Here is a 15,394-nt window from a genome sequence, read left to right on the forward strand (position 1 = left end):
CACAATGGGATACTATGCATATTCACTAAAATGTCTAATATTAAAAACATTTTTAACACCAAAAGTTGGAGAGGATGCAGTGTAATGGACATCTCATATATCACATATATATATATATATATATATATATATATATATATATATATATATAATGGAATCATCGTAGCAATCACTTATAAAGTTCATCTACCTTTGACCCAGTCATTTCTGTCCTAGGTATTTGTCCAGAGGAAATGACAACACACATACTCAAAAAGACTTGTACATTAATGCTCATAGTAATTTTATTTACAATAGCAAAAATGAAGAATAGCCCAGGTATTTAGCAACAGGAGGATGAATAATATATACGAAATGATTCCAATTATATGAAGTTCTACAACAGGCAAAGCTAAGTAAAAGTGGGAGGAAAAAATTGTTGCCTAGAACCAGAAGTAGGAATGTACCATGAAAGTTGACTGAAAAGGGATATGAGGGAACTTTCTGGAGATCTGGAAATATCTTAATTGATATGTGGGTTGCACAGGTTGTGTTCATGTGTCAAACTGTGTACCTAAACTTTGTATCTTTAAATTAATATATATTTCACTGTGAAAGAAGAACTGTAAAAATTGATGATAGTTGAGTGGTGGTTAAGTAGTAGATGGTGGTGTTATAGAAGAAGTAAAAATGACGAAATGTTAGTAACTGTTGAAGATGGGTGGGGTATACATGGGGATTTATTATACTAATCTACTGACTTCTGTCTTCTTCATATATATTAGAAGTTTTCAATATTCACAGAGGTCTCAGACTGGGTGGCATGTACTGCAAAGATACTCAACAGAGATTGGTTAGTGCTTGGGAGTTTTTTCATTTGCCTTTAGAGCACTTTTTACTCCATCAGGAGTGGGCTTGATTGACCAATTATGTGTGAAACTCCATGAGAAACCTGAGTTAAAGTGGAACCAATGTGATTTCAGAACTAGACAGGACTTTATAGATGGTGGTTTTCCAGGCTGCTGTCAATGGGCCTCTTAATCCAACTCAGGCTCCAGGCCAGGCTGTGGGGTGGGCTGGCTTCTGATCAAGAAAGCAGGAATAAGGAGGGCACCTAATTTTTTGTCAGTACTCTGTTTCTGGTGGCCATGCTTCTTGTGCAGAAATGGTGCCACTTAATCCCTAATGCTAGTCCTGCCCTTCTATCTTACCCTGCCCACCTTTCCATGAAGCAGCTTGATCTAGTACTAGTCCTCAGAGTCCAGGGCTCAGAGTCCATATTCCACCTTAATGCCATGAGCTGTGTGATCTCCATTAAAATGAAGTGAAGTGAAAGTCGCTCAGTTGTGTCCGGCTCTTTGTGACCCCATGGACTATATAGTACATGGAATTCTCCAGGTCAGAATACTGGAGTGGGTAGCCTTTCCCTTCTCTGGGGGATCTTCCCAACCCAGGGATCGAACCTAGCTCTTGAACCCAGCTCTCCTGTATTGCAGGCAGATTCTTTACCAGCTGAGCCACAAGGGAAGCCCAAGAATACTGGACTGGGTAGCTTATCCCTTCTCCAGCGGATCTTCCCAGCCCAGGCATTGAACCTGGGTCTTCTGCATTGCAGATGGATTCTTTACCAAATGAGCTATCAAGGAAGCCCCTGTGATCTCCATAAGTCTCCCCATCAGCCAAATGGGGATGTAATACCTGCTCCCTTGTGTTGCACAGATTCAGTGAAATAATGTATGCACAGTTCCCAGAAATGCCTACTGCAGACACTTAGTAATGCTGGCTGAATTGGAAGTCATTCAGAGGGTGCTTCTTACATGGTCAGTGCTCGGTAGTTATGGATTGGTTGGGTTGGAATGAAATGCATAAGCATGGAATCCATGCTGTTTGCCTCACTGCATTTTCTCCTTTGCTTCTCCTCTCAGTTCCTCCATTTCTGTCTGATTTTGCAAAGTCGTTCATTCATCACATAGAGCCTACTGTGTACCAAGCCTTACACTAAGTGCTAGTGAATTAGCAATGAATAAAACGTTTAAGTCAGAATCCCACCCTAGAGAATCACACTTCCAGGGGCTCTGTGAGGACTGTAGGAGCCCAGAAGGGCATACCCCTGAGTCAAGCCTCCTCTCTTCTCCTCTGTAGGACGTCATCGCCTCCATCCTGCTGAGCGGGCGGATCGGGCCCAACATCCAGCTGGCTGACTGCTATGGGCTGAGGCTGAAGCACATGAAGTCAGATGAGATCCACTGGCTGCACCCGCTGATGACAGTGGGGGAGGTGCAGGACAAGTATGAGTGTCTACATGTGGAAGCCGAGTGGAGGTAGGAGAGGAGCCGCAGGTTCTGGAGTGGGGGAGGGGGAAATGAGGAGTAGGGAGACCCTGGGAGGCCTTTCCTCAGAGCACTTACTGAGTGGCGTATTAGGTTGGCCCTTCTGTAGCATCCAATGCACGTGTTTGCGAAGACCTAATAAGGGCTGACCACACATCCGCATTCCAAGATGGATATCTAGGTGCATCCCTGGACTGGATGCTCTTGGAGCTGTGGAGGAGGAGGAGCAGAAGTGCAAGGAGGAGGGGGAGCCAGGCCAAGGGCTGGGGAGTGAACCTAAGCAGAACAGCTACCATCGCGGGGAGGAGAGGGAGAGTCAGAACCAGCACTGACCACTGTGGTTGGCAACCCACCCCTCTGTCCTCTGCGGTCCTCCACCCACCCGTGGAAAAGAAGGAAAGAAGGAGCAAGTCCTGAATGGGTAGCCAGGGGCTCCGTGGGCAGCCCCTGGTAGAACCAGCTTCCCTCTGTCAACCAGAGAATTTGAACTTCCTGTCCCAGGTATGACCTTCAAGTCCGCTACCTGCCAGAGGACTTCATGGAGAGCCTGAAAGAAGACAAGACCACGCTGCTTTATTTTTACCAACAGGTAAAAGTATTTTATCTTCCAGTCCCCTGGGTCCTATGACCATCCTCTCCTGGGGAGATGGAAAGACAAGGCTTGCATTTTGAAGGTCCCATTCCAGGAAACTTCTCTCGGGGACATTCCTTGGTCCCTGGTCAGCTATCCAAATCTGCTTCCTTCACACCTGAGGGCTGAATGACCCCTCCCCATAGGCACAGGCCCTCTTGGATTTTCCTAGGGTCTATTTACTACCCAGAAGACCTGGCTGGGGAAGCAGGCAGAGCAAGTCCAAAGAGAAGGGAAGCAGTCATAGCACACAGGCTTGGCTGTCTGACACAGCTGGTTTCTAGCCCACTTTTGCCACTTCTCAACCTGAAACCCCTCAGGACGTAATTTACCTGCATGAGGTTGTTTCCTCTTCTATAAAAAGGGGATGATAAGAAGAATACATACATTATTGGGCTGCCATGAAGACCTAACGCTAGTACTAGCAGTGTACTGGTAAACCAACTCTGATTTGCAGTACTTGCCAATTTCCATGGTGTAAATAACCCCTGGTAGCTCAGGCAGTAAAGAATCCACCTGCAATGCAGGAGACCTGGGTCCAGAAGATCCCCTGTAAAAGGAAATGGCAACCCACTCCAGTATTCTTACTTGGGAAATCCCATGGACAGAGGAACCTGATGGGCTACAATCTGTGGGGTCACAAGAATCAAACACAACTTAGCAACTAAACTAAATCAAATACTCCCATCTTGGCTCACAAAATTTTGGAAAACTTAATAACTGACTTCCACGAGCTGTTTGGAGCTCACCACACTCCTGGCTGTAGTGCCCCTGAGGTGCCCAGCACAAGACATGGCGGGGAATAAGCACTTTGTGCACGAGAGCCGCCATGGCTGTTTTGTGTCTGGCCTTTGCCCCAGCCTACATCTTCCTCCTGGTCCTCTAGAGACCAAGCCAGACTTTTCTTGTATCTTGGGTGACATCCAACACTACTTACCAACAAGGCTTTGGGTAAATTACTGCCTGCATGTGTGCTGTCGCTCAGTCATGTCCGACTCTGCAAACCCAAGGACTGTAGTCCACTAGGCTCCTCTCGCCTCTCCAGGCTAGAATACTGGAGTGGGTTGCCATGCCCTCCTCCAGGGGATCTTCCCAACCCAGGGGTCAAACCCTCATCTGTGTCTCCTGCACTGCAAGAGGATTCTTTACTGCTGAGCCATCGGGAAGCCAGAATAAATGACTAACTCCTCCCCCCATTCCCAGTTTCTTGATCTCCAAAGTGAGGAGTGGGAGAGGGGAACCTGAACTTCCTGCCTTGTGGACCCTTAAAAAAACGTGCTATGAAAGTGCTTCAAAAACTCGATCATGCCTGTGGGGGCACAATCGACACTACCCAGGGCACCTCCCCCTCCTGCTACACAGTTGTGCCTTTGTCGGGGGAGGGATGAGAGACCACTCAGGGCAGCAGGATGGTGTTCAAAGCCCCCTCCACCTCCTGGGGCCTCTGCTAATCTCAGGGAAATAAATGGGGAGCGAGGCGAGAGTCTGAACTGTGGCCTTTCTCCCTGCCAGCTCCGGAATGACTACATGCAGCGCTATGCCAGCAAGGTCAGCGAGGGGATGGCCCTGCAGCTGGGCTGTCTGGAGCTCAGGTAGGTGGCCTCCGGGCCACTCCAGGGAGGTTGCCTGCTCCTTCCCTCCTCCACTGGGCTCTCGGCCAGCTTGGACACTCTTCCAAGGCAGGAATGTGAGAGCCGGAAGGGGACAAGTGGTGGCTGACAGACGGTAAAGCCCTGAGGTGCTCACCGTCTGGCCCTGGGAAGAGAGGCGCCAGCCCTCTCTCTGTTCGGTGTCCCCTGTCTGCCTTTCGCTGCCATTGTTCTTGCCTCCAGGCTCCAGCTTCTTCCTTCTACCTGCCATCCAGGTGATCCAGTAAACGTTCCTTTGAATACTAGGCAAGCTTCTGGGAGATACTCGAATGCTGGGATTCCATCTGTGTTGCTCACTGCTGTATTCCCCACTCCAGTAGGTGCTAATAGACGTGTACAGAGTCGGTAAATCATCCAGCTCAGACACTCAGTCTATTTCTGACTCTGGGACCCCACGAACTGTAGCCCACCAGGCTCCACTGTCCATAGGATTCTCCAGGCAAGAATACTGGAGTGGGTTGCCATTTCCTCCTCCAGGAGATCTTCCCAACCCAGGGATTGAACCTGCATCTCCTGCACTGCAGACTAATTCTTTACCACTGAGCCACCAAGGAAGTCCCCAAAGTTGTTTGCTTTCCCTCAACATTCCTAGAAAACCTCGGAGCATGCCTGTGAAGCACACCTTGAGAGCAGGCAGTGTGGCCCTGGGCTCTTCCTTCAGTGCCCACTCAAGGGTCTCTCCATCTTGAAGTCTCCCATTTCCCAGGTCCACCCCACCTACCCCTCCCTGCATGGATTGGCCATAAGGCCCTATGTATGCACCACTCTGTCAGATGCCGAGTGGTTCACATGCACTAGTCTGAAATCCATCAAATCCTTGAACTCAGGGTTGGTACCACCTTCTCCTGGCACACATGAGGGCACAGTATGAATTTGAATGATTGGGTAACTATGAAAGATCTAAAGACCTCTTTGCTGGTGGACATGTGCTGACATTTATTTTGTAGAGTTACTTAACTACATTCAACATGCCAATATGGTCAGTTACCTGGAAGTACATTTTGCAGCTCACCCAACCCAGGGGGCGTTGCAGATGGCCACACTGCCTTGTACAATGTGGAGTATTTGGAACATGTAGGGAAAGAGAAAAAGTGACTAAAATCATGAACGAGAGATAACCTCCATTAGCAGAGTAGCTCCAAGTCAGGTTTTTTCCAATGCATTTTTTTTTCCTCTAAAATTTTTCCTCTAAAATAATTATTACTACTTATCTTGATTGACAATATGCTCAAAAATACCATTTATTAAAAATTGTTAAGGACGTAGCAGTACATGTTTCAAGTTTTTATATAGAGCTCATCTATGATTTCATGCTTTAGATAGTCTTCTAAGTTCCATGATTTGAGAATATTTCCCTAGCTTTTCTTCTAGTTTTAAAATAATTTTATTATTAAAATTTTCCCTTTAATCTATCTAGAATAAATATTTAGAATAAAGTGTGAGATGAAGGCCTAAGCATACTCTTTTCTAAACACTGTAAATTTTGTAAACTTATTGTTTATTAATCATAAGTTAGTTGCCCTTCTCTGCTTATGGTATCAGCAGCATAAAACTATTCCCAGATGTGCACAAGTACACGTGGGTTGAAGTAACACTGAGTTACTAATGTATGATCAGGAGTGGGACAATGTCTGCAACAGTTGAAGAAATTACTAGAAACAATGATCCAAACAGGGAAGGGAAGATAAGACAAATAGTATTGGCTATTTGGTCTCCACGTAAACAATTATTATAAATGAGTAATACATAAAAATCTCCATGAAGACATACATTTTAAGGGAAAATCATACTTAAAGAATATCTATAAAAATTTAATAGATGTCACCCCAGGTGGTAGGATTATGGATTTATTTTCTTCTTCTGTCCCATAAATGCTAAATTTTTTTGTGTATATTTTATAATTATTTGCATGCATACACATAGATTTCCAGAGGTAGCAAATGAGGGGAAAGGAAGTCACAAAGGGAACACAGAACCTAAAAGGTGGATGTCGGTGTTCCTCAGCTATAAGTCGAGTGTTGGCTGCCTTGGGTCATTTATTTTCAGAGACCACTGGTAGAACCTCTATCCTCCTCCTCTGCCCACAAACTCTATAAGCCAGAGGTGGACACCCTGGAGTACAACTGGAGTCTTTCCTAGGAAGGAAATTTGCAGGTTTTCTAAAACTCATAGTTTTCTAAATACTGAATTTTTCACCTCTCCTTCCTTTCTCCCTCCCAGTGGTTCCCACATCTGGCAGGGGAGGGTGCTTCTAGTCCAACATGTGGGCATTGGGTGGCCCAGCTCTGATGGCCCTGTTCCCCGTGGCTTCTGTCTCTGCAGGCGGTTCTTCAAGGACATGCCCCACAACGCACTTGACAAAAAGTCCAACCTCGAGCTCCTGGAGTAAGTGCCGGGACTGGCCCCAGCCTCTCCTCCCTTCCCCGCTCCTGCTTTGCTCTTCTTGCTCACCTCCTATACACCTCCACCCCCCAGACCAGAGCCAGGCAAGACCCATCTCCCTGGTGTGCTCACCTTTCCCTGATTGGCCCGAAGTCCTGAGTTGGGGATATAGAAAGTATTAGTCACTCAGTCTTGTCCAATTCTTTGCAACCCCATGGACAGTAGCCCACCAGGCTCCTCTGTCCATGGAATTCTCCAAGCAAGAACACTGGAGTGGGTTGCTGCTGCTGCTGCTGCTAAGTTGCTTCAGTAGTGTCCGACTCTGTGCGACCCCATAGACGGCAGCCCACCAGGTTCCACCATCCCTGGGATTCTCCAGGCAAGAGTGGGTTGCCATTTCCTTCTCCAGAGGATCTTCCTGACCCAGGGATCGAACCTGGGTCTCCCGCAACACAGGCAGTTCTTTACCATTTGAGCCACCAAAGGGGATTCAAATGCTGCTTTTTCCCCCTTACTCTCAGGAGAGAAGTGGGCCTGGACCTGTTTTTCCCAAAGCAAATGCAGGAGAACTTAAAGGTGAGGAAACCAGTGGATGAAGAGCCCAGGAAGACTCCCTTCGTGTCTCCCTTATGTCGCCCAAGGATTAGATCTATAAGGGATGGAGATGGGGACCCTCGGGGAAGCCAGGGTATCTGTGCTGCCTTAGGCCATCTGGACCTGGGACCATGCATCTTGTGAGCCCATCTGTGTCCGGGAATCAAGAAACCCTGCTCTAGTTCCACATCAAAGGCCAGTTAGCTCTATGGCCTGAGCACCGGGGATGCTACCACCCCGCCTCCCTCCCAGGGCCATGGTGAGCTCCCTTGAGACCACCATGATGTAAGAGATCACCACTGCCCTCATGGTCTATAGAGGCCTAAGGAACTGTCCTACAGCAGCGTGCAGGCCTGCGGTGAGATCCTAAGGGAAGGAATCAGGCCCCACTCACCCCTGACCCTCTCGCCCAGCCCAAGCAGTTCCGGAAGATGATCCAGCAGACGTTCCAGCAGTACGCCTCGCTCCGGGAGGAGGAGTGCGTCATGAAGTTCTTCAACACCCTCGCAGGCTTCGCCAACATTGACCAGGAGACCTATCGCTGTGAACTCATTGTAACGCCACCTTCTTTTCATTCTACCCCTGACCCAAATCTCAAGCCTCTCAGGAGGGCAACTCAGGGTGGGGATGGGGATCAAGACAACCCTCCAACCTACTGCTTGTAGATTCTGTGGCACCAGGACCTCCCCCAGTGTATCTGAAAATGCAACTAACGCTAAGCTACTTGCTTGCCGAAGGGAGCTGAAACCTTGGCTCCAACTCTGGGAGGAGGTGGGCAGTGCTGGCAGAGTGTTGGGAGCGGGGTGATCTGTATGGTGGGAGGTTAGGATGGAAGGAGCTAGAGGGCCCAGGAGACATGGCTTGTGTCTAGCTAGTGAACTGTTTTCAAGCCTCTGAAACACGGGCGGACAGAGAAGAGGCAACAATCTGTCTCTCCTTTGATTCCAGCAAGGATGGAACATTACTGTGGACCTGGTCATTGGCCCTAAAGGCATCCGCCAGCTGACAAGTCAAGATGCGAAGGTAGAGAGAGATGGGGTGGGGAGGGAGGCAGGCCCCACCCAGCTCCAGGCAGAGTGTTCTTCCCCTTTTGGCTGCCTCCCATTCTGGCCTGTCCCATCGGTTCTTCCACCCCATTGCTGAGAGCAGAGAGGCTTTTGGTATCAGTAGCCGTGGGGAGGCTATTTGGGATAACGGCATGGGGAGCATGGGCCATTACATCCCTGGGACTGTCCCTGGCACAGAGGGGGTGGGGACAGATGTGGTTAAGGTGGGGGAGGGGAAGAGGGAAGGATACTTCTGTTGCTCTTCTGGCAATAGTAGCTGCTCTTTCAATGGCATATGGGGCTATCATGTCCCTGGGAGTCAGAATAACCAGGTCCAGCCCTGGCCCTACCACCAGCTTGGCATATGACTGTGGGCAAACCTTGACTCTTCCCAGGCTCATTTTTTCTTCTGCAAGGGGCTTGGGCTAGGTGATCCTTCTAACCTGAATGGTCTTTGATTCCCTCTTCATCCCCGCCGAGAGACTCCAATGCCTGGTTCTTCCTCGATCCTCACCCCCACCCCATACTGATCAATCCTCATGCCCTGATCCCAGGAATGGGATGGTCTGAAGGAACCCCTCCTTTCCCACAGCCCACCTGCCTGGCCGAGTTCAAGCAGATCAAGTCCATCAGATGCCTCCCTCTGGAAGAGGGCCAGGCGGTACTGCAGCTGGGCATCGAAGGCGCTCCCCAGGTGAGCATCTCTGATTGGGCATGCCTGCTCAAGCCAGCCTGGCCAGGGCTTCCCTGGCTGCTGAGATCTTGTTAAGTAAAGGGCACCTAGTTCTTAGACCAGGTAACAGGATGATGTCAAACTAAGGAAAAGTACATCAGGAAGCAAAACTGTTGTTTAAAATGTCAAGAAAAAAGTTGTAGGAAGTTTGGGGGAGGGCAGGAGTAAAGTGACCAGGAATCAAGGTACAGATCAGAGGTCTAACTGTGAGCAGGTAACAATGACTCAGAACCAAGACCTTGGGGATCCAGGGCTTTTTGTAGGTGGGAGAATGGGAGAGACCTCAGACCACAAACAGGTTGTATGCCTGTCCTTTCATCCACGTGTCCTCTGCCCCACTCCCTCCCTCTTCCCTTTTCTCCATTTCTGCTCAAGCATGCAAGGCATGTGCTGTACACTGAGTGACTAGAAAAAGGCATTCCCTTCCTGGAGTGTAAGGTGGTCAGTTGGGCGGGGTGACGGGAGCGCCCCCTGGTGGCAATAGGGAATTCAAGCCGAGCCCCAGAAGAGGAGCTGGTGGAATCCAGGCAGGCCATGGTTAGAAGTCCTGCAGTCCCGTGGGGTTGACTCTAGCCAAGGCTCTGGGGTCTCATCCTTGGCTGGTCTCTTCCCTGCAGTCTTTGTCCATCAAAACCTCCTCTCTGGCAGAGGCCGAGAACATGGCTGACCTCGTAGATGGTTACTGCCGGCTGCAAGGAGAGCACAAGGGCTCTCTCATCATTCGAACCAAAAAAGGTGTGTTTCCACTTGAAGGTAACCTGGCCCAACAGGCAGTGGGTGGCATACCCGAGCCAAGCCTCCGGGGAGGAGCAGGAGAAGCTAAACCATTGACGGATATGTGAATGAAGAGCCTTTGGAAGTGGGGAGGGGCTCACCCAGCCCTGCTGGACACTCCCTGTGATCCCATCCCAGATGCTTGGCTACAGCCCTGGCCCCACTGACCAAGGGTGGCACAGGGTGCGGGAGTCAACTTGATGGAGAGATGTTTGTCGCCCTGGGAAGATCAAAGCTATTCCCAGAACATGGCTGGTCCGTCCTATTTGGCGATGGAATCAGAAAGCAAGGGTCAGGCTGGGACGTGTGACAGTGGCAGAGGAAGTCTGAGAGTTTCTTCTGCTAAAAGGATTCCAGTTCAGGGCAACAGCGTATCCAGCTTCCACTCGACTCTCATGGGCCACAGTGGCGGGAGGGGTCTCCTGTGTGTCGGCTGGTAGAAGCAGTGAGGTTCGTCATCCATCCGGGACCTGTGTCCCTGGTTCCAGCTCCCCTTCTTCTTCTCCTCTCCCCAGATGGTGAGAAGCGGAACAGTCTGCCCCAGATCCCCACGCTGTGAGTACAACCAACCGCGAGGCTGAGGCGGAGAACCGGCCCCGCCCTCAGCCGGTGTCTTCCTTACGAAGGCAGACCGAACAGAGAGGGGGCCTCCCCCGCCACGGTTTCCAGTTTCTGGCCCCCAGGAGAAAATGATGGAATTCCAGCATTTCACAAGTGGTTATTTTTCACCAGTAAATTTCTCCCAGTAAATTCGTTCAGGGTTATATTCCTGTGTCCTAAAGCCACCTGGCACCATCTTGGGCCGAGGAGGGCGGGGTGGGGAATTGCTGCTGTCCTCTCCTTTGGCGCTAGTGGTAAAGCACTTGCCTGCCAGTGTAAGAGACATGGGTTCAATCCCTGGGTTGGGAAGATCCCCTGGAGAAGGGCATGGCAACCCACTCCAGTACTCTTGCCTGGGGAATCCCATGGACAGAGGAACCTGGCGGGCTACAGTCCATAGAGTCGCAGAGTCGGATGCAACTGAAACGACTTAGCAAGCAAAGCTCCCTCCTGTCTCCTGGTGGCCTGGGCCATGCTCCCAGCTTAGTGCCATCAGAACACGCTGCTTCTCCAGGCAGGGTGGGAGGGAGAGAGGGGGAATGAGGCTGCCCTGGGTGGGCACTTCCAGGCTCTGAGCTCACTGGGCTCCTGCCCTGTCCTCTCCTCCTGTAGAAACCTGGAGGCTCGGCGGCCCCACCTCTCAGAAAGCTGCAGCATAGGTAAGCCTGCCCACCTGCTGCCAGTCCTCTGCCTGCGCCCAGAGCCTCCCTTCTGCCTGCTCTTGTGGCAATTTGAAGGATTCTCTCAAAGTTACAGACAAATGAACTTCCCCTATGACTGCTCAATGACGGCTAAAAATAAATAGCTAACTATGTATTGGGTGGGGCTTCCCTTGTGTCTCAATGGTAAAGAACTGACCTGCCAATGCAAGAGACACAAGAGACATAGGTTCGATCCCTGGGTCAGGAAGATCGATGGAGAAGGAAATTGCAATCCACTCCAATACTCTTGCCTGGAGAATCCCATGGGCAGAGGAGCCTGGCAGGCTACAGTCGATGGGGTTGAAAAGAGTTGGACATGACCTAGCAACTGAGCATGAACATGAACATGTATTAGGCAGCTAGTGGGGCGCCATGTTTGTCTTGGTCAGCTCAGGCTTCATAAAAAAGCCGCAGACTGGGGAGCTTAAACGTTTAAACAGACATTGATTTCTGACAGCTCTGGAGGTGGAAGTCCAAGACCAAGATGCCAGTGTGGTGGGGTCCTGGTGAGGTCTCTCTTCCCAGCTTGCAGACAGCCACCTCCTCCGTGTCCTCGTGTGGTGGACAGATGGAGAGCTCTAGTCTCTCTTCCTCTTCTTCTAAGGACACTCATCCCACCATGGGGGCCCCACCCTCATGACTTCATCTAACCCTAATCACCTCCCAAAGACCCCTTCAAACACCACCGCTCCTGGGGTTAGGGTTTCAACATATGCATTTGAGGGGACGCAAGCATTCAGTTCATGACAGTGTTAAATACATAACTGGTATTGTTTTCTTTAATATTTACATTCCCCAGAAATAGTCATTTCACAGAAAGGGAAGCAGATTAAAGGAGATGAACCAACTTGCCCTAAATAGCCAGGCAGCAGCAAGGAGGACTCAGGCTGAGGACCCTGGGCCCTGCGGCCACCCAGATACCTGGGGGAAACCCATTCTCCCCTGGCTCCTCCCCAAGTCCCTCCCAGTGATGTCAGCTTAGTTCCACTGACCTGTGGCGGGCGGGGCAGGAGGGGGGCTCACACCTGGTTCCTGGTGATGCCCCCCTCAAGGCATCTTGCCCATGGGGTGTCCTCCTGTCATTTCAGAATCAGACATCTATGCTGAGATCCCTGACGAGACCCTGCGAAGACCAGGAGGTAGATCCCTGACCGCCCCCCACCCCATGTCAACCACTGCCAGAGCCGTGGGAAGTGACATCTGGGGACACATATGACATCATAAGGGGACTTTCTTTCCTTCCTATGTCATCTTCCATGTGTGTCTCAGACAGGGACACAGCTGAGTGAGGCACCTGTGATTTGAAAGCAGAGATCATTGTTTTTATCCCGTCACCATTGACCTTTGGTGTGTCTGTGGTGGAGGGGCGTGCTAAGAGCATGGACATGGGACTCAGCTTTCCCAAGTCTGAGACAATGGAACCTTCTAGACCCCCTTTCCCAGTCTAGCCCCTGGTTCCTGGCTGAGGTGTTGGTGGGGGAGGTCTGGTCACACCTGGGCAGGAGGGGTCGGAGCCTGGTGTTAGAGCCTCTGGATACTCAGAATCCCAGGGATATGGGCATTCAGAATCCCCGGGGACGTCAGTTCTTGGATTCCCAGGGGGTGCCAACCAGTTTTGTGCCCCAGGACTGTCTGTTCTATCCCCTGTGCAGGCCCACAGTATGGCATCGCCCGGGAAGATGTGGTTCTGAATCGTATTCTCGGTGAAGGCTTTTTTGGGGAGGTCTATGAAGGTGTCTACACAAATCACGTGAGTTCATGATATCCAAGTTCTGCTCTTCAGTAGAAAGAGAAAGGAGCTCAAATACTCTAGTGTTGGGGGAGGGGGTGTGCTGTGGTGTGTGGAACTTCATGCATTTGGCCTTTGCAGTGTTTATGAAATACGCAAGGAGTGATGAAAACAAGAGTCATTTCCCGGAAAGGCTGCAATTGCAGGGATCGGAAGAGAGGCAACATCTATGGGGCATGGGGTGGGGCCCAGCGGCGGGGACTGAGTCTTATGGGAGAACATGAAGGGGGAAGCTCCATCTGAAGCAGTTGTGAGAAAGACAAGGTGGGCTCCAAGGTCACCAATGGGGGCTGGACAAGTTTGCCTTTGTGTTCGTGCTTCAACCAGGCCTGGGGAAAAAGCAAAATTGTAAAAACCAACAATAAAGAGAAAAAGGCCTGGACGCCATGTCCGATGATGGCCTTGCATGTGACCTGCACACACCCGCTAACTTTGGGCAGGTCACATGGACCCCCAGCCTCCGTGCCCTCACCTGGACAGCCAGGGGTTCAAGGGATCTGATCTTTGGCGTTCCTCCAGTCCAAATGTACCCTGATCAGGAGGAAGTGGGTGTGGAGGAGAGGAGGGGAAGAGATAGGAAGTAAAGGCTTTGCAGAGACCCAGACGTCACCTGTCTCCTGGGGATGCCAGGGTGGGGCGTTCTGGGCAGAACTGAGGGTACCTGGACACACTCTTATTTCAGAAAGGGGAGGTGATCAACGTGGCTGTGAAGACCTGCAAGAAAAACTGCACTCTGGATAACAAGGAGAAGTTCATGAGTGAGGCAGGTAGGTGTCCCTGGGGAGACACCAGCACAGGGGCTAAAAAAAGCCAGGAGACTATGCAGACCGGGAAGCAGGAAGGGGCCAAAGCACCTGCAGTGGAGGTCGGGCAGGCAGTGGACAGAGCTAATATCCACGGGGGGAAAGGCTGCACCCCTGGCTCTCGGTCCAGCCAGCAGACCTTGATTCTTGCTTTGGGCCTTGGAAGCGCTGGAGCACCTATCCCTATCCCCTAGTCCCTAGTCCCTGGCACCTAAAACAAACCCTTCACCCTAACCCTAACATTTAACCATAACTCTACCCTGAACCTAAACCTAAACACTAGCCCAAACCCTAACCCTAATCCCTAGCCATAACCCTAAACACTAACCCTAACCCCTAAACCTAACCCCAACCCCAACCCTAAACCTAACTCCTAACCCCGAACCTTAATACCTCACCCCAACCCTAATCCCTAATCCCTAAACCCTAACCCTAACTCCTAATCCCTAGCTCCTAACACTAATCCCTAACCCTAACACCTAACCACTAACCATAACACCTAACCCCTAACCCTGCCTTAACCCTAAACCTAACCCCTAACCCTAACCCTCTCACCCCCACTTGCAGTGATCATGAAGAACCTGGACCACCCGCATATTGTGAAGCTGATCGGCATCATCGAAGAGGAGCCCACCTGGATCATCATGGAACTGTACCCCTACGGGGAGGTGAGCTGGAGGGCCAAGGAGGACCCTGTGATGACAGCTGGACTGCAGTGGAGCAACACCTAGGGAGAGGGTAGCCACGGAGGATGCATTTGGAGCCAGGGGCCCTTAACTCCCGGCAAGGCTGTTTGGAGAGGAAGTTGCCAGATTCTTCTGCCAGCCTGGGTGTCCCCTCCCCCATCCCCCAGCTCCACACCCAGGTCAGGCAGAATCTTCAGGGCATCTTCCCTTTCCTACAGCTGGGCCACTACCTGGAGCGAAACAAGAACAGCCTGAAGGTGCTCACTCTTGTCCTGTACTCGCTACAGATCTGCAAGGCCATGGCCTACCTGGAGAGCATCAACTGTGTCCACAGGTGAGGCTGGGGAGGGCCCTGGAGAAGGAGGGGTCAGGTACAGACCAGGGTTGAAGGCCTGGCTTTGGTCCCGCTTAGGTGACAGCTTGAGCACCTTCTTGGGACCCGTGTCCCCCTCTAAAAGTACAACAGCCAGCGGTCCCTCCCAGGATTGCTAGGAAGAGGAAATCTGAAATCGGGGGTGTCTGCCTGTAACTCAGTAGCCCGCATCCCTGTGGGTGCAGGAAATCACTTCCCTGCTTGCTGCTCACTTATTCTCTGGCATTTCCATTTGGTGGCACCCAGCCTAGCAGGAGAAGGCAGTGGCACCCCACTCCAGTACTCTTGCCTGGAAAATCCCATGGACGGAGGAGCCTGGTGGGC

General features: G+C 50.9%; 1 protein-coding gene across 7 annotated transcripts in view; it reads left to right on the plus strand.

Moving 5' to 3' along the window:
* PTK2B (protein tyrosine kinase 2 beta) overlaps positions 1 to 15,394 on the plus strand; it is a 139,158-nt gene that overhangs the window by 100,279 nt on the left and 23,485 nt on the right. For all 7 annotated transcript variants that reach the window (XM_027549977.1, XM_027549973.1, XM_027549979.1 and 4 more), the window contains 16 exons: positions 2,122 to 2,300; positions 2,811 to 2,898; positions 4,453 to 4,532; positions 6,912 to 6,974; positions 7,493 to 7,547; positions 7,979 to 8,119; positions 8,514 to 8,588; positions 9,204 to 9,305; positions 9,962 to 10,079; positions 10,634 to 10,673; positions 11,331 to 11,377; positions 12,508 to 12,558; positions 13,072 to 13,169; positions 13,891 to 13,975; positions 14,579 to 14,679; positions 14,916 to 15,031. In XM_027549977.1, coding sequence (XP_027405778.1) covers positions 2,122 to 2,300; positions 2,811 to 2,898; positions 4,453 to 4,532; positions 6,912 to 6,974; positions 7,493 to 7,547; positions 7,979 to 8,119; positions 8,514 to 8,588; positions 9,204 to 9,305; positions 9,962 to 10,079; positions 10,634 to 10,673; positions 11,331 to 11,377; positions 12,508 to 12,558; positions 13,072 to 13,169; positions 13,891 to 13,975; positions 14,579 to 14,679; positions 14,916 to 15,031 — 1,439 coding nt within the window. The remainder of the gene's footprint in view (positions 1 to 2,121; positions 2,301 to 2,810; positions 2,899 to 4,452; positions 4,533 to 6,911; positions 6,975 to 7,492; positions 7,548 to 7,978; positions 8,120 to 8,513; positions 8,589 to 9,203; positions 9,306 to 9,961; positions 10,080 to 10,633; positions 10,674 to 11,330; positions 11,378 to 12,507; positions 12,559 to 13,071; positions 13,170 to 13,890; positions 13,976 to 14,578; positions 14,680 to 14,915; positions 15,032 to 15,394) is intronic.

Source organism: Bos indicus x Bos taurus, chromosome 8 (genome assembly GCF_003369695.1).
Source record: "Bos indicus x Bos taurus breed Angus x Brahman F1 hybrid chromosome 8, Bos_hybrid_MaternalHap_v2.0, whole genome shotgun sequence".
Taxonomy (NCBI): domain Eukaryota; kingdom Metazoa; phylum Chordata; class Mammalia; order Artiodactyla; family Bovidae; genus Bos; species Bos indicus x Bos taurus.